The 17,594-nt window shown below is 41.9% G+C and overlaps 1 protein-coding gene across 1 annotated transcript in view; it reads left to right on the top strand.

Moving 5' to 3' along the window:
• The window catches only part of lrp4 (low density lipoprotein receptor-related protein 4), a 128,998-nt gene that overhangs the window by 71,877 nt on the left and 39,527 nt on the right, over window positions 1–17,594 (top strand). The window contains 1 exon segment of the mRNA XM_030089485.1: window positions 16,188–16,304. Within this exon segment, the coding sequence (XP_029945345.1) occupies window positions 16,188–16,304 (117 nt within the window).

Here is a 17,594-nt window from a genome sequence, read left to right as displayed (position 1 = left end):
AAATGCTGCAAAAAGTTGAAAAAAGTTGAAAAAGTTTGAAAACGCTGCAGAAAGTTGAAAATCGTTGAAATAGTTGAGAAATGCTGCAAAAAGTTGAAAAAGGTTGAAAAAGTTTGAAAACGTTGTAAAAAGTTGGAAAAACTTTAAGAAAGTTGAAGAAACAGCAGAGTCAGTGTCAGAGTAACAGAGGATCAATAGAGCTCCAGTCTGAATGGAAAAGTCCAGACTCATCAAGCAGCAGCAGCACAACAGGTGTGTCTGTTGCTATGGAGACCAGCTGCACAGCAGCCATGACAGTGAACCAGCAGTTCTTATGGAGTGCGCATGGTTGAGAAAATGTCATTCCTCGAGGACCCAGAGGTGACATTGAAAAAGATTTGTTCACAATCAGATTCAGAAGTCTTTCATGAATGTAATGGTGCAGGAATCATGTCTGTAGGATCATCCATTCAGCCACCGCGATGTTGCGAACATGAGAGAAGTTTTGGATTTGAGCGAGAAAATCTCTCTCCAAAATGCATTGGAGCGGATGGGAGAAAATCCTGCGCTCTCCTCACAGAAATGCAGCTGAAGAGAGAACGGTTTGAGATAGAGACAAAATGACTCAATTGTACGGGTCACAACAAAAATGGCTACGTTTAGAGAGGTCATTGTGTAGATTGAGCCAGAAATGTGGCCAGGGGGACGAGAAAAGAATTATTTTTTCGGTTTAAATTCAGAGCCTCCCGCACTCTAAATTCCTTTCTCCCACTCTAGCTTTTCCAATACACACCCATTGTAAACTCCAAAAACGGCTGAAATGCTCTCCGTACTTGAAGGCTCACAGTTTAAATTTGGTAAAAGATCTGGACATGATATAACATACCTGAATAGAGGACAAAAATGCCTACATTTTGCAAGTAAAATGACGTGTCTACGTGAAAGTATGACAAAGTTGTAAGGGGTCAAAGTTGAAGGAGTTGAAAGGTCAGTTGAAGGGTTTTCCCATTGACTTCAATGTTAAAAATAATTTTAAAAAGTTGAAATATTTCAAAAAGTTGAACAAAGTTGAAAAAGTTTAAAAAGGTTGAAGAAAGGGTTTAAAAAGTTGAATATTTTAAAAGTTGAATAGTTAAAATCGGTTAAGATTTGAAGAAGTTATAAGGTTCCAAAGTTTGAAAAAATCTCCATCCGTTAACATGGGGCATAAAGTTGCACAAAAGTTGAAATATTTCAAAAAGTTTAAGAGATATTAAAAAGTTAGAACATTACCAGAATGTCCTTAAAAAGCTGCACAATTTGATATATGAATGGTTCAAATCGGACAAGATTTGAAGGAGTAGAAGCGTGTCAAAAAACGGCGGAAGAAGTCAGAATAATAATAATAATAATAATAATAACTAGAAAAATTTGCAGTTCCTGAAGAAACTGCAAGTGTGAATGCTGAGCTGAAAATGCTGAACTGTAATGCAGAAAAACTGAATACGAAAAGGTGAAAAACCCTGAAATAAAGTAGAAAAAGGTAGAAAAACACTGAAAATCGTTGAAAAAGTTGAAAAACGCTGTAAAAACTTGAAAAAAGTTGAAAAAGCTTGAAAACGCTGCAAAAAGTTGAAAATCGTTGAAAAAGTTGGAAAACACTGTAAAAAGTTGAGAAAAGTTGAGAAAGGTTGAAAACGCTGCAAAAAGTTGAAAATCGTTGAAAAAGTTGGAAAACACTGTAAAAAGTTGAGAAAAGTTGAGAAAGGTTGAAAACGCTGCAAAAGCTTGAAAAAAGTTGAAAAAGTTTGAAAACGCTGCAAAAAGTTGAAAATCGTTGAAAAAGTTGAAAAACGCTGCAAAAAGTTGAAAATCGTTGAAAAAGTTGAAAAATGCTGCAAAAACTTGAAAAAAGTTGAAAAAGTTTGAAAACGCTGCAAAAAGTTGAAAATCGTTGAAAAAGTTGAAAAATGCTGCAAAAAGTTGAAAAAGGTTGAAAAAGTTTGAAAACGTTGCAAAAAGTTGGAAAAGGTTGAAAAAGTTTGAAAACGTTGCAAAAAGTTGGAAAAACATTTTGAGAAAGTTGAAGAAACAGCAGTGTCAGAGTAACAGAGGATCAACAGAGCTCCAGTCTGAATGGAAAAGTCCAGACTCATCAAGCAGCAGCCAGCACAACAGGTGTGTCTGTTGCTATGGAGACCAGCTGCACAGCAGCCATGACAGTGAACCAGCAGTTCTTATGGAGTGCGCATGGTTGAGAAAATGTCATTCCTCGAGGACCCAGAGGTGACATTGAAAAAGATTTGTTCACAATCAGATTCAGAAGTCTTTCATGAATTTAATGGTGCAGGAATCATGTCTGTAGGATCATCCATTCAGCCACCGCGATGTTGCGAACATGAGAGAAGTTTTGGATTTGAGTGAGAAAATCTCTCTCCAAAATGCATTGGAGCGGATGGGAGAAAATCCTGCGCTCTCCTCACAGAAATGCAGCTGGAGAGAGAACCGTTTGAGATAGAGACAAAATGACTCAATTGTACGGGTCACAAGAAAAGTGGCTACGTTTAGAGAGGTAATTGTGTAGATTGAGCCAGAAATGTGGCCAGGGGGACGAGAAAAGAATTATTTTTTTGGTTTAAATCCAGAGCCTCCCGCACTCTAAATTCCTTTCTCCCACTCTAGCTTTTCCAATACACACCCATTGTAAACTCCAAAAACGGCTGAAATGCTCTCCGTACTTGAAGGCTCACAGTTTGAATTTGGTAAAAGATGTGGACATGATATAACACACCTAAATAGAGGATAAAAATGCCTACATTTTGCAAGTAAAATGACGTGTCTACGTCAAAGTATGACAAAGTTGTAAGGGGTCAAAGTTGAAGGAGTTGAAAGGTCAGTTGAAGGGTTTTCCCATTGACTTCAATGTTAAAAATAATTTTAAAAAGTTGAAATATTTCAAAAAGTTGAACAAAGTTGAAAAAGTTTAAAAAGGTTGAAGAAAGGGTTTAAAAAGTTGAATATTTTAAAAGTTGAATGGTTAAAATCGGTTAAGATTTGAAGAAGTTATAAGGTTCCAAAGTTTGAAAAAATCTCCATCCGTTAACATGGGGCATAAAGTTGCACAAAAGTTGAAATATTTCAAAAAGTTTAAGAGATATTAAAAAGTTAGAACATTGCCAGAATGTCCTTAAAAAGCTGCACAATTTGATATATGAATGGTTCAAATCGGACAAGATTTGAAGGAGTAGAAGCGTGTCAAAAAACGGCGGAAGAAGTCAGAATAATAATAATAATAATAATAAAGAAACAGGAAAATAAACGTGTGAATGCCTCAGGCATTCACACAATAATAAAGAAACAGGAAAATAAACGTGTGAATGCCTCAGGCATTCACACAATAATAATAATAATAAAGAAACAGGAAAATAAACGTGTGAATGCCTCAGGCATTCACACAATGAAGGCTTTCATCTTGGGATACTTGTCTTTGCTTTGGTGTTTCAAAGTCTTGTCCTGACCTTTGACCTGGGATCATATTAGAAAGCAGTGCCCTGCACAAAAAGAAGTGTCCTTGCTCGGAATGTTCAAAGGTAAAACTGCTTTTCACAAGGGCACTGCTGCAGTCTCTCGCACACTTTCATAAACCGCCGAAAAATAAGAAATACCCCCCCTGTCCTTTAATCCACCGCTCTCCGCGGTCTCGGCCAATCACAGAGCGGCTGCGACTGCAGGAGCTCAGCTGATCCGAAGGCAGGAGGAGAGAAGATTAGGACCCCATTCCCTCCTTCTCTATATGTCAGTTTTCTCTCTGTGTCCCTTCATCTTTTCCTCCCTCCGTCCCTGAATCCGTCCTCTCTTCTTCCCTCTGACCACGGGAGCCAGCACACCTGACTCTCTTCTCTTTTTACCCAAGACTTTCTCATTTACTTCTCCCTGTGTGGTTGAACTTCTTCCTCCAGCCAGTTTGTCTGCATCTCGTTTTTTCCCCTCCCGTCGTCTCGTTTTCTCGGTGGGACACATTAGCATAATCTTTCTGGATTTCTTTGCCCAGTGCTTGCTCTGTCCTCCTCTGTCCTCCCACCTCCTAAATATTTGCTCCCTGCTCTGTAAACGAGACGAACACACACACACACACACACACACACACACACACACACACACACACACACACCACAAAGGAGAGGACTTGATTACAGGCTGATTTGAGGGCAGAGAAAGTGACAGACGTTAGAAGAGAGAAGCTATTCTGTGGCCTGACTTCACCCTGTTTGGAAAACAATGTTTTATGTGTTACATAAAAAAGATTTAATGGGTGGCGGCAGTGGGAGTATCACTCATGTGAATATTAATTATTGATTATCGAAATGAAGTGTTCATCTTTGTTAATTTCACCCAAAAAGTTTTCCACAAATTCTGTCTATTGTGTGATTTTGTTCAAGCAAGTAAATAATATAAAGAAACCTGTGAATTGATTCAAAAAGAGCCACAGTTTCACAACCCACACTCCATAAAGGCATTCACACTGCTGGGTGTGACAAACAAGTGCAAATAAGTGTTGTTGAAAGTGTTTGTATTTACACTCAGAGTCCTGATGGGAGCCATATAATGGCCTGTTGTATAGCTGAAGATGCAATTTAATTTTGTTTTTCTTTATAGAGTTTAAACAATTTTATGTGACCTTGTCCAGATTTGGGTATCTGCTTTTCCCCAATAACTTAACATGAGGGATATTTTAGGATTTAGAACAAACTGAACCCCTCTTGTGTTGCTAGAACCTAAATTTAGAGAATACTGTGGCACTGTTTTACCTCTCCGGCCCACTCAAAGATCAGATCGGGCCCCTGATCTGAAATGTGTTTGACGGCCCTGAACTAAACAGTACGTCACTTTCCCCACTGCCGCCATCGCACCTTATATATTTACTTTTGGCAAGACTTCATGGCTACATGTCAAATTATTGTTTGATCTATGCGTTTATGTAGTTTATCTACTGGTTCCATCACCATTTTTAAACAATCCAAAGCAAACGGAGCTCAATCACTGATTTGCTTTCTTCGGCTTTAAAGTGACTGTTGGGAGCCACCGTGTTCATGAGGATTTACATGAGCCTTGTTCTTAACACTGTTCTGCGCTTACAGTCGATGTGTTGGTCTGTGCAGTGCTGTGCCAGGTGATGTTGGATTCGGGAGGAAAAGGCTCAGCTTTTTTTTTTTTTTTTTCCTTTTCTTTTCTTTTTTGGCTTTGCACCGCTTTGTCTGCCCACACGTTGATCTCTTTCAAAGGATGAGGAGGCAGTGTCGACGCAGCGCTAATCATTGGTGAATGCAGCATAAATCGAATGTTTTGCTTCATATTAATCTGATTTCGTTAGAACTTCAGGCTTCTTTCCCTCCTTTGTGGTGTATTGAAATTGTGTTTTACGGGATTTCATAAAAATCCAGCTGAGCAGGGACTTGCTCGTGGATCACTTTTACATGTTTCTGAGTGATACTGGATTTCATGCTGAGAAGATGTTGAAAACTAATCTGAAAAATACTTTAATACAGAAAAATCCCTCTCAGGTTTTCAAAAACGCAGAATTGGATTTGATAAAATTTGTACCTCCCAATTCTTCTTCTTTTTAATTCAAACCTTCATATTCACATTAATTATTAACATAGAAATAACAGAACAACTAAGCTGACACAATGCAACAGTCCAGAATGTAAAGCAAAAGAGAAACTAAGAGAATTGAGTTTTGTATTTTGTTTTTCTTGCTCAAGCACTGTGAAGCAGCGTTATGCATCAAATCACTTCCAGTAATTATATAGCAACACTCGGCAGTCAGTCAAGATAAACTTTCTGTAGAAGTTACCTCGGGCACTGGGAACTGAACTTGCAGTGTCTGTTTCTTTTTTGTTATGTTTAACTTTTATAAGCTGAATATGAAGCGCGGCATATGAAGTGATAATCGATACAGATTCGGTTGCAGGCAGGCTTTGACATGTTGTGCAGTCATCTGCACGCCTTCGGGTGACTGTTAGGTTGCTATCATCTTCAATCAGTCTTTTTTTTTTGTTTTTTTTTTTGTACCATTCTCTGTAAACCCCGGAGATGGTTGTGCTTGAAACCCTCCGTAGATCAGCAGGTTCTGCTCACTTCAATCACCTTTCTTCTATAATTTCATGCTTGTTTTGACTTTCAGCTGCTCACCTTGACTGTGTTGAGTTGCTGCTGTGAAATTTTCTGATTAATGATTTACTTTAATGAGTAGACATACCTATTAAAGTCGCAACAATGATTTCCTTCCTGACATTTACGGTCTTCCTGACATCTTTCTGCTGGTGTAATTGAGCAGGTTGTCAGTAACATGACCTACTTTCAAGTGTATGATTTTCCACTGCAGGGCATTATTGAAGGTTACTCTGACCTGAACCGAGAGCTGATGAGAAAAAAAACCTTTCTCTCTCTTTTTTTTTTTTTTTTTTTTTTTTATCCCCCGTGTCAAGTAAATGAACAATGTTGCAACACAGGTTTTCTGTTTACTTTGTTGATATCTTAAGCCGCCGCGTGCATTCATTTAAAGTCACATAACCAGAAAGGCAACCACAGCTGTGTTTGCTTTGCTTGAATCAGTTCTGTGTGCCAGAGTGCATGTTTATTACCTGTCTGAGCCTCCCTGAGATTGCCCTATTGTCTACAAACAAAGCTGCGCCGGCACACTGCTGGAGGACGGCGGCTTTGATCCCCTGAAAGACATGTTGACAAACGGACAGATTACACACGATCTGATTTGAATGGCCCTCAGTCAGCACAGAATTCTGATTTTAACCGATTTTGATCTGTGATCCCACAATTCAATCCACTTAAATTTACTACTTGTGCGCACATGATATGGAAATACATTAATCAGCCATAAGATTATGACCACTGACAGGTGGCGTGAATGACACAGATCAAGTAGAACAAAGAAAGAAGAAAGCTTGTTTTGTGGAGATTTAAGCAAGATTGACAAGGGATAGATAGTGACTGATAGATAACTGGGACAAAGCAGCTTCAAAAGTGAAGCTCTGCTTGTGTGGTGGGAAAGTCATGAGCAGCCAGGGCTCATTATTGCATTCGGACAGTGAAGTCTGGTCCATGTCGCCTAATCCAACTACTCCAGCTACTGTTGCTCAGAATTCTGCAGAAGGCAACGTTAAGAGAGAAAGACCACAAACGGCATTAGTGGGCACACAATTTGTGTACAACAAGTTCTGGCACCTGTTGCAGGATAAGACAAGTGAACACAATGTCATTATGGTCCATGAAGGGAAGGCCGTCATGAGACTCGTGGAGATCATTTTATTGGCCCCATCACCTTTATTGCCACCACGACTGCATTGTTATTGCTGGATATGTTGAATTAAGACTCCTGTTCCTCCTTTCTGTGGATAATAGAAATTCTAATTTTCTGATTTTCATTTTGATCACCAGTTTCCTTCAATGTTTACTTCCTGTTTACATTTTTTTTCCAGTTACACTCTGATTATGTGGTCACATACCAGAAGAATAAAATGGAAAGAGACAAATTACCTTCTACAAATTGAGGTGTAAATGTCGTGAAAGATAACGTTAGATAAATTACAACTTTGTTCAGCTAGTGACAGATAGCGGCAATAAGCATACAGTGTTATAATTAGTTTTCTCTTCCGAGGCTGAATGACAGAAAACACTCTAATGCAGTCTGTGTGGGTTGTGTGGTTGACAGTACTTGAGCGTTACTCACTGGTGTCAAGCGCTCGGCAGAGATTTGTCATGGCAACAGGCAAACGTTTCAGCATTAATCTGTCGTGATGGGCAGTAAAATGTCTTGAGAAGATGGTGCCATCGAAGGTCCTACACACACACTCAGGCATGCCTGAAGTTCATTCTGTAAAACTCCTCCTCTCGGTTTACTTAAGATTCCTTATGCAACTTGATACTTAGATTTGTCAATAAAATGTGATTGTTGAAGTTTTTATGCACACATATAGTCAAACGATGAAACAGTGAAACTGTCAGTGCAGTGTTGTGTCACTGTGACCTCCAGACAGCCCGAAGAGCCTGGGTCGGTTCCAGGTCTGTGACCTTCATGTACTCTGGCTTCCTGCTATCGACCAAACACTTGCATGTTGAGTTAGATGGGTTAGGCTGCACCCTGAAGTGACCCCAGCTTGACTTAAGGATGCAGAGGAAATGGGCGCCACTGCACAGAGGTGTAGCGGCCGCCTCACATCTCTCATACCAGTTCTGTTGTGGGCTTGGAGCTTTTCTGCGTGGAGTTCCCATCTAATCCCTGAGTGGTTCTCTTGTTAAGACATGCCTGTGTTAATTGTTGAGTCTAAGACCTGTTTACATGGCAATGTTTTCAAGAGAAACTGGAACATTTTTGTTGTGTTTTCAAGGTCTGTTTACACCACAACGGTGGTTGGAGCCCCTGAAAACAAAACGAGTTCCCAAGGTGGAACTTTTCTCCAACTGTGTCTCCATGGAAACAGAGGAAAACACAAGTTTAGTTTTTTTCATTGTCTATCCGTGTGAATGCTCATGTGTTTATTTTGATATTCGTAGCATTTTGTTCTCTGTGCGCATGTGTGGCCAAGCTAGTCAAAAGTCAAAGCTTGGCGTGCCAACTGCATCATTTCCAGCCTTTCCACTGTTTCCTTGTAAATGGACGTTGTTTTCAAAATGTTGCTGTGTACACACAAAGCCCTCAAAACAATGTTTTTTGTTGAGACATCGTGTAAACGTAGCTTTAGTGGATCTTCGTTTACCGTATCTTGGAACGGCATCCTGTTCAGGGTGTACCCTTTCTTTCGATCACTGTTTGCCGGGAAGTGATCCAGCAAATAAATTTGGCTTCACTTTGAAAATGAATATCAGATTTGCCACATAGAGTTCAACATGTTTCAGTTAATAATCCACAAAATGAAAGCTTTATGGTCACAGCGTTCTGCGCCCCGGCCACTTTACGTGAAAAAAGTCTGTTTTTATTTTGTTGTTCCTTGAGGACTTTTGAAAGCGAGTATTTAAACTTTGAGGTGCTGCTATTTTTAGTACAGAGCCATAATTGTTTCTTTTCCAGCGTCTGTAGTCCTGAGACTCATAAAAAAGTAAATAAACGGGTGGTTAACAGTCCTCAGTCACTGGTTTTAGAGATTTCCTTCGTTTCATTCATCAAGCCGACACATATATTCTTAAGAGGTGATTGGCGCTAGGCTCGGAGAGCTAGTAAACATGGATCCGCTGCAGGTTTTGGTAAATGCACGGTGGCGTTGAATCGAGGCAGGAGGTCTGTTTATTGCTGAAGGTGGAGGGGGATGAAGAAAGCCCATCACACAGGCCGCCGGCGAACACGCTGCCAACAAAAACGGTGCTGGCAGCTCCGTGCTGCTCCGACGGACCCAAATATGCACTGGCTACTGACCAGGGCTGCACGGAATCAGATAAGCCACCTCTGTCAGAATCGGCCATGAGAGCAAAATAAAGAGGCAGTGGAGGAAAGAGACTGGACGGACAGAGAGGGGTATGTTCTGTTTGGGGCAAGAAATGGGAGATGCCTTTAAAATTCTGATGAATAATGTAGCTTTACAAAGTTTCAAAGTAATTTTCATTCTATTACTGTATGTTTTGTGCATTTTTGCTTAAACTAATACAAATGGGAAAGGTACGAAATGCACTGTTTTTCCTAAAACACACTTAATGGTGCCTCATGGTTCATTGGACCATTACAGCTGCTGCTTATTTCAGCTGATACTGTACTTACTAGGACCAGGAATACAGCTCATGTCACAGCATTTTGAACATTTCTGCATTGGCTGCATGTAAATGTAATTTTTGGACACATTTTGATGAGCTCTCCAAGGTTTTTAAAATTCGTACTTGTCTTACTCGTCAATATTTATTATCTCATGAGACTGTGAGAGCTGTGAGGTTATCTGAAAGTGGTGAACACAGTCCATCTTGTCAATACTACGACCTCAAACTCTCCAGTCTTTATCGAGAAGTTTCATTTAAAATGAAAAACAGATCTGGTGTAGTTTACGTCCTGCTTACTCATTTTCAAGTGAGAATGGAAAACTTTTGTTACCTTATAGGTGTCCCTTTACATGACAACAGTGCTTGGACCTAATGAAAACACATCTTTTTGAAAACACTTTGTAGAGGGCGTGAAAATCAAGCTTTCTGAAATTCTGCTACTGTGCTTGCGAATACATTGATATTGGCAACAATGGCGTCCCCCATACTGTCATGACTCCCAGTCAATATTCTTCTTAGACTTGCTCGTTTTATAGTTGAGCATTACTACAGTTACTGAAAACTGCAGTGTTTATAGCATTTCTGCTGCAGTTCTGTAAACGCAAAAAAAATGTTTTTGGAGCCCTATTTTGCAAGGAAAGAGATGAAATTCAGATTCCTCTGTATCTTGGAACTTGAAGCTCTCTGTTTTTACATCCAGCACATAGTGAAGGTGCCTGGAAATCCAGGGATGTGAAGAAGAGACAGTCGAAATGACAGAAGCAGAATCAAATCAAACTCCTCCGACATGCAAGCCTGCGAAACGTTTTGGTCCAGTTCCACTGAATAGTTTTCACCAAGTCTCTATAGTGTTGAATCTGTCTGTATGCGTTGCACAGCGAGTAAAACCTAATGCTTTACACATGCAGACAGTAACGCGCTTTCATGCTGGACTCACCTGTTCAGAGTGCTGCTCTGTCTCTGTCGTCCACATGGCAGGATACTGCACCAGCGTGCATCCTCGCACCTTTACAGGCCTCCATAAGTTAACTCTCTCACCTCTCGCTAGACTCGCAGGCTCCTTCCCCCGCTCTCCAGGGTCCACATCTGTTTTCCTCTCTCTCCCTCTCATCCGTCCGTCCTCCCATCCTTTGAGCCGGCGTGATAAGCGACGCTTAGGCAGATATATTAGTCCCATTAGAGCCACTTGATTCAGCTGCTCTACAGTAAAGGCGAGGCCATTAACTCTGCTGCTCAAGGCCACTTAAAGACGACCACATACATCTTCCTAAAGACGCACGCACGCACAAGCACGGCCAAGTCGGATGTGCGCGCCCTTACCGCACTCAACCACGTGGAATCAAAGGAGCTCATTATGCACAGTTATTAAAAACGCTTTGAAATAAACTGGAAACAGACTCTCGGCTGGATTGGGAATCTTTTTGCAGAAATTGCAGCAAATTTTTCAGCTCGCGGGGACTAAAAAATAAACATGATTTGTGCTTATTTTCCTATTTGCACTAGAAATATGTAACCGTGCAGATAGCTTTGGCTGCACTGGCAGCGCTTTGGAATATCTGTTCCAGAGAGTTTAGCCGTCAGTGCTGGATAATGAAGGTGAATGGGCTGTTGTTTGTGGTGTGCTCAGCATCCAAAATCACATTTAAACACACCCAACAGGATCATTTCTTTTTTGGAAGCAGCATCCCTGCAACTTTTTTCATTATTTAAGCTGGGCTGGAATATTCCCGTAGCTCTTTATATTGCAGAGGAGGCTGAAATCTCCCAGCAGGACTGAGGGTGTCTGCACATTTAAGGAGAATATTTCACCCGAGGAACTTCAATAATAGTTTTCTCTTTCAGTCCAGAGCAGCTCAGTTCATCTCTGCATTACTGCTGTGAATACAGGAAGCATTTCGTCAGGTTTAGTTGGGTCGGTGTTCGACATTAAGAGGTGAATTCACGCTAATTTCTGTGTGAGTATCTCAGCTTACCGGGAACGGTCCTGAAACAGACTCATAATTTCCACATTCAGAATGCTTTTAAGTACCTAATTCATCTTTTGGATAATTCTACCTCAGTAAGCTTTACTTTTAAGCTATTTTTTTCCCTTTGAATAGAATAGAACTTTGTCATTGTAACAAGTACAACGAAACTTAGATTTTGGTGTTAAATTATTCATAGTTATGGACTCGGGTCATTTTATTTTTTATTTTAACTACTTTAGCTAGATTGTGAGCTTTTCTCAAATACAGATAGTTGATGAAGGCCAAAGTTACTTTATTTATACCCATCATGTGAGAACTGTCCTTGAACAATCACAAATCACTCACATTTTTAAAACAGCCTTTCTCTGAAAATATTCAGTAAAAACTGGGTGTCAGGATGTTAGATGTAAAAGTTCAGCGCGTGTCAGTTCTACCATCATTGAATTGTGAAATCAATCATTAATATTTAAGGTAGAAAAGCTTAATGTAGCGTCTTGGATTCCCTGTTTGAGGGAAAAGTGGAACCAGGAGATTTGCAGGTGTTTGGGAATGAACTGTTGAACGTTAGTGGGAATTGTGGCGCTGGGATGAGAAAATCCCGTCGCTGAAAGTGGAGGTCTTTCCCGTGTTTTTGTCCATCTCGCTGCGATCTTCAGTACATGAGGATCAGTGGTTGATGTAGAGGAGAATTGATTCACAGAAAACCCTTTTGTGTTGGTGATGTTTCGTCGCTTTAAAGTGTCAGTCTGGACGGCGAATCAACAAGTTAGAAAAGATGAAAGTCTGTCGGCCACACTATTATGCGACCGTGCTGCAGAGGATGTGGATGGCATTATGTGATTAATGGAAAACAACAGGAGCAGGAAATAGGCCACAGTACAATGTGCAGCGCACCTGTTTGCAGTAGCTTGTGAAATATAACTCCATCTTTGATGTGGTTTTATGCTGAGGTGCAATTCTCTTACTTTATTTTGGATCCGCATCATCAATACTGTTGTCAGCTGCGTGCTGGAAGCAGATCTGTGAGGCGGAGGAATGAAGCAGGTGGAGGCTCAGTACATTATGAAATGGTTACAGGATGTAACAAACAACTCGCGTTGAGCTCGCTTTAGCTCGGCAAGGCTCTTTTAAGTGTTTGTGTTTTCATCGTGTTTGTGTTTTCATTTCAGGAAGGTATTGAAAAGGAGTTGTTGTTTTTTTCACGTGGAAACAGAGGAATTAATAAGTAAATTAATTTGATAGCTTATGCAAGGTGAAGGGATGGACTTTATAAGCTTCAACTTTCTCTAACTCCATTTTGAACATTCCAATGATAAGCTTATTTCACCTGGTTGTTGCTTCATTTTTGTTGTTCTTTTATGAAAAGTTTTTTTGCCTTGAGTTTGTACCATGTTTAATTTGTGTTCATGTCTGAAAGAAGGAAAAACAATATGTGAATGGTGCCTGATTTAATGCAGAGTGATTGTTTCTTAACATTTGTTCACTCTGTGATTTGTGAAGTTGTTATGGTTCATTTACTGGAGAGATTTGACCTTTTGTGTGCGTGCTCTGTGTGTGTGTGTCTTGTCCTGCCTTCTAAGATGAGGAAGTGTTAAAAGTTACGCAATGATCATCAAACTTCTTACGTCTTGAGAGTGAACATACAGTAAATGCATGCGGATTTCAAGCAAAGCTTATGTGCATGCGCGTGGATGTTTGTGCGTGTGTTGGTGTGTGCGTTCAGCCTCAGAGGAATGCAGCTGTAGTGAAAAGAGCAGCAGCGCTGAGCTGAGCACAATCTGGGTGATAACGGAGATCAAAGCACCGAGAGACCTCATCAGCCTCCCCGGCATGCTCCTGACTGATCCACCTGATACCAGGAGGAGGCCACACCTACTGCGTGTTTGTGTGTGTGTGTGCGTGTGCGTGCATGCATGCCAGTGCAAAAGCGCGGGATTGGGTTCTATTCTTGCATACATTTCGTATCGCGTCCAATTTGTGCACCTAAACAACTCTGTGAAGGCCCGTTTAGCTCACGCTGCACCACTCTGCATATGTCTGCGTGTGTGTTTTTATACGTGTGCCAGTATGTGTGTGTGTGTGTCTCTTTTTCTGCGGATAAGCTGAATTATTTATTGAAATGTCGAGAAGCAGCAATTTTCTCCCCCCTCGTCGGTAAGTCGAAGCCATAAATCTGCTGATGCCAGGTCGAAGACGGATCCAAAAAAGCATCAGACGGCTTCAGCTGACAAAGGGAGAAGTCTCTGGACGCCTTGAGTGTCGTGACTTTACTGACAGGCAAGGCAAGGACGACTTCAAGAAATGCAGCAACTTTTATATATTCCAAGAATTTTATTTATTTATTTTTCGATGGGCTTGAGTGAAAACTGGGACTGTATCTTGCTTCTTTCACAACTCTCAGTTGTATGAATCGCATGTTTATGACCAAATAGGTCAATTCCCAACACCTAAAGCAGAGGAAGAGGAACTGGAGCGCCTCCTCCTAACCTCACTGACTTCCTTTTGGGAAGCTACTTTGATGTGTTTTCATCTACTTTATCAGCGAGTGGAAATCCTCTCTAATTCCTCCAGCCGATCACTGAGGAAGCAGTCATTTCTTTCCAAGTGTCTGTGAAAGCTGTGATTCAGGCCTTTAACGACAGTTTATCATATGGTCAGAAAAGATGCTAAAACAGCAGGTCTTTGAAAAGTTTTCTGAGGTTTTAACAAAGTATCCTTTACTTTTGATTAAACAGGAGAAAAGTTATGCCGTTATTTACTGATTCTGCCCACTTACGATGAAATTGTGTCTTAATGATAGTAACGTGTAAATCCTGATGCAGGAAAGCATTTAGCATGCAGATGCAGTGGGACCACTGACATGTTGTGTAATTCAGACACAACAAGAGTTCATGAGAAGGTGAGGGGAATTAGGGGGTCGGCGCAGACGGAGCCGGAGCCACAGTCCTCTGCTCATGTCTGTCTTTGTGTTTCTCTCTGAATAATGTAATATCCATGCAGGGGTATGTGGGTCAGTGGGGCTTTACTCTCCCTCGAGACCAGTGCCACACCCAGACGCACCCCCTACCACACACACACACACACACACTTAATTCACTCCTCCGCCCGTCTGCCTGGCGAGTTAACTCACGACATGACGTCATACATTTTTCATAAAGTCTGCGCCGCTCGGTCAATATTTCATATCTGGTATTGACAGGCGGGTGAGAGTCCACTCTAAGAAGTTGCTACTCCCTCGCCCGCCTCCCCCCCCCCTCCCGCTCGCCACCCCTCCCTCTCTGGCCTGTAATTAAATTAGCTGTGTCTGCGGATGACAAAGGACCAGTCATTGGGGCTCTGCTTAGATAGCCAGTCGCTGCACTTACAGCGGATATGAAGTTAAGGCGGAATGCGCTGCGGCGAGCCGAGCCCGGTGCCGCTCTCATGCTAAGAAGGTGGGAGCGAGGAGATGCGTGGGTTCACTTCAGGCTCGAGACCAGACGGAGAATTAAACCTACCTGCGCTCACACCGCCGCTCAAACCCCGACCTTCACTGCACCCGGTGGGCTGGGAGAAGCAGCGCGAGATTCAGGCCGATGCAGAAAGATTTTAAGATTTCAGAGGTCGAGATGCACGAATTCTGCTGGATTGACATGAATTTAATTCAAAGCAAGGATTTCTGTTCACGTGATTTCAGTTTTGTGCAGTTAGCTGGACAGTCAGTCCGGCGTTAACGTCAAGCTCGCTCAGTGTCGGAAACAAAAGGTCAGAGACGGTAAAGGTCAAGAGGTCATCAGCGTGACCTATTGAGGTTCTCTAGAGGTCACATCCGTCATAGCATAAATGTTGCGTTTGCATTGATTGGGTTCACTTGTGAGGCTTAGAATATATATTAGCACTACAATGTTGAGATCCTTCATTTTTCTGATATTATCGGACTTCAGGTGGGGGTTTGGATCGTACGACACAGAATTAAGAGAATTAAGACCTCGTTTTGACCGAATCACATGGATTTCTTCTGAATTCTTGAAGAACTGTTGGATTAAACGTAATACGAAATGTAACCCTCTCTGTGTTTTCACAAAAATAAATTTCTGTATATGTCCGTTTTTCAGTATTACGGTGTGTTTTTGATCTTACTGGTGTGTGACGTGCTTGGACAGTCGCACTGTGAAAGTCCTCCTTGCCGTCACATTGACCCGTTTATCCATGCAAAGCTCTGTTTTCCTTGGTTTCATGGTGGCTTTTTTTCTTCTTGGAAATCGATTTTGTCTGGGAGCTATTGAGTTATGAGAGGAAGACATGCCACATCCTGTTAGAGCAGATATGAACTGATATTTTGCAGAACACTTTTTCCAGTTTCTGTTGTTTCCCAAACGTTACAGGACTTTACATGCATTTCATTATGAGCATAATGCACAATTTTCATGTACAACAAAAAGTTTAGCAACTTTGCGACTTGACGGTGTGTTTGTGTTATCCATGCCTCCTGACAGATGTGTTTCCCCCCCCCCCCCCCCGCAGTGCTCCCGACGTGCTCGCCGCTGGACTTCCACTGCGACAACGGCAAGTGTATCCGCCGCTCCTGGGTGTGCGACGGAGACAACGACTGCGAGGACGACTCCGACGAGCAGGACTGTCGTAAGTGCACGTCGCCGTCTTCCCTCGACAACGAAGAGAAAATACACACCGCGACTGTCACTTTGAGGTGTGTGTACACACACACACGCACACGCGCACACAGATGCATGTGTAACCTGCTCCGATGGACTCGATCGGGAGAGTTATTAAAGTGGACAGATGTTTGAGGCAGCCATGTGCAACGAGGGGTTTGTTTCTGCCTGTCTGTCACACTCTCACACACACACACACACACTTTCACACACTCACATGGTCACCAACTACTCTCTGGCAAGACCTTTGACCTAATTTTATTCTGTTCCTACTTTGACTTTGGGAGGTGTGTGTGTGTCACACACACACACACGCTATTCCCGAAATACCGCTCAGCTGCCTGCCAGGCAGTATGTGGCCTGCACTGGGTGAAGTAAGCTCCGTCTATTTCTACAGCCGTATTTATGTGTGTGTACATTGCTGCCTGGTGAGTGTGTGTGTGTGTGTGTGTGTGTCTGTGTCATTTCCAGTTTGACGTAAAAAAAACCCTTCATTAAAATTAAGAGCTTCTCATCTGTTTCTAATTCCTTTTAAGGCTTCTTTAATGTTGCGTTCACAAGCTGTCAAGAGAAGGTAAATAGAAATGTGGCTGAGATGATTATTATGAGCCGTTCTTAAGTTAAATTCAGGTTAATGATTTGGTTTCGTCTGAACGGAAAAGAGAAAACACCAAATGGGTGTTTTTCCGTCGGTCGTGGTGGAGTTTGGTGGTCAGATTCTACACCTACATTTAGTCTGTTTACCCGCCGTGACTCAGAGGGCGTTGTGTGTGTGTGTGTGTGTGCGCGAGTGTGTGATCCGTGTTGATGTACACTGCAGGCCAGTCGTTCCATCACACTGTCGGAGTCAGTTTGGTGATTCTGTTTAATCATGGTTAAGGCTCAGCGAGGCGACAGGAATAGTTAGGGGGAGTGACAGGCTCCTGATGGAGGCGGCACATGGCGGGAAGAGCCAGGCACGGCTCTTTGACTGATTCGCTTATGAATGTGAGGGATTGTTTCGACCCACCAGCAAGTTGCTGCGGTGCAACGTTGAACCAACAGTAAAAACCTGCCTTGTTGTTGGTTTGATTGATTTTGGCTGTGTTTACTCAGCGAAGATCGACTTGGAAACGCCACGGTGCTTTTTGTGATACATGTCGGCCCACCCGCAGACAGAGGATGTTTCAGAATAATTGCATTTCTTTATTTTCACGGAGACTTCACTTACTCCTATCGTCGTTGTCATGTAAGAAAACGGCATAAAATGGAATGAAAG

This window comes from Salarias fasciatus, chromosome 1 (genome assembly GCF_902148845.1).
Source record: "Salarias fasciatus chromosome 1, fSalaFa1.1, whole genome shotgun sequence".
Taxonomy (NCBI): Eukaryota; Metazoa; Chordata; class Actinopteri; order Blenniiformes; family Blenniidae; genus Salarias; species Salarias fasciatus.
This window is presented reverse-complemented; position numbering and strand designations above follow the sequence as displayed.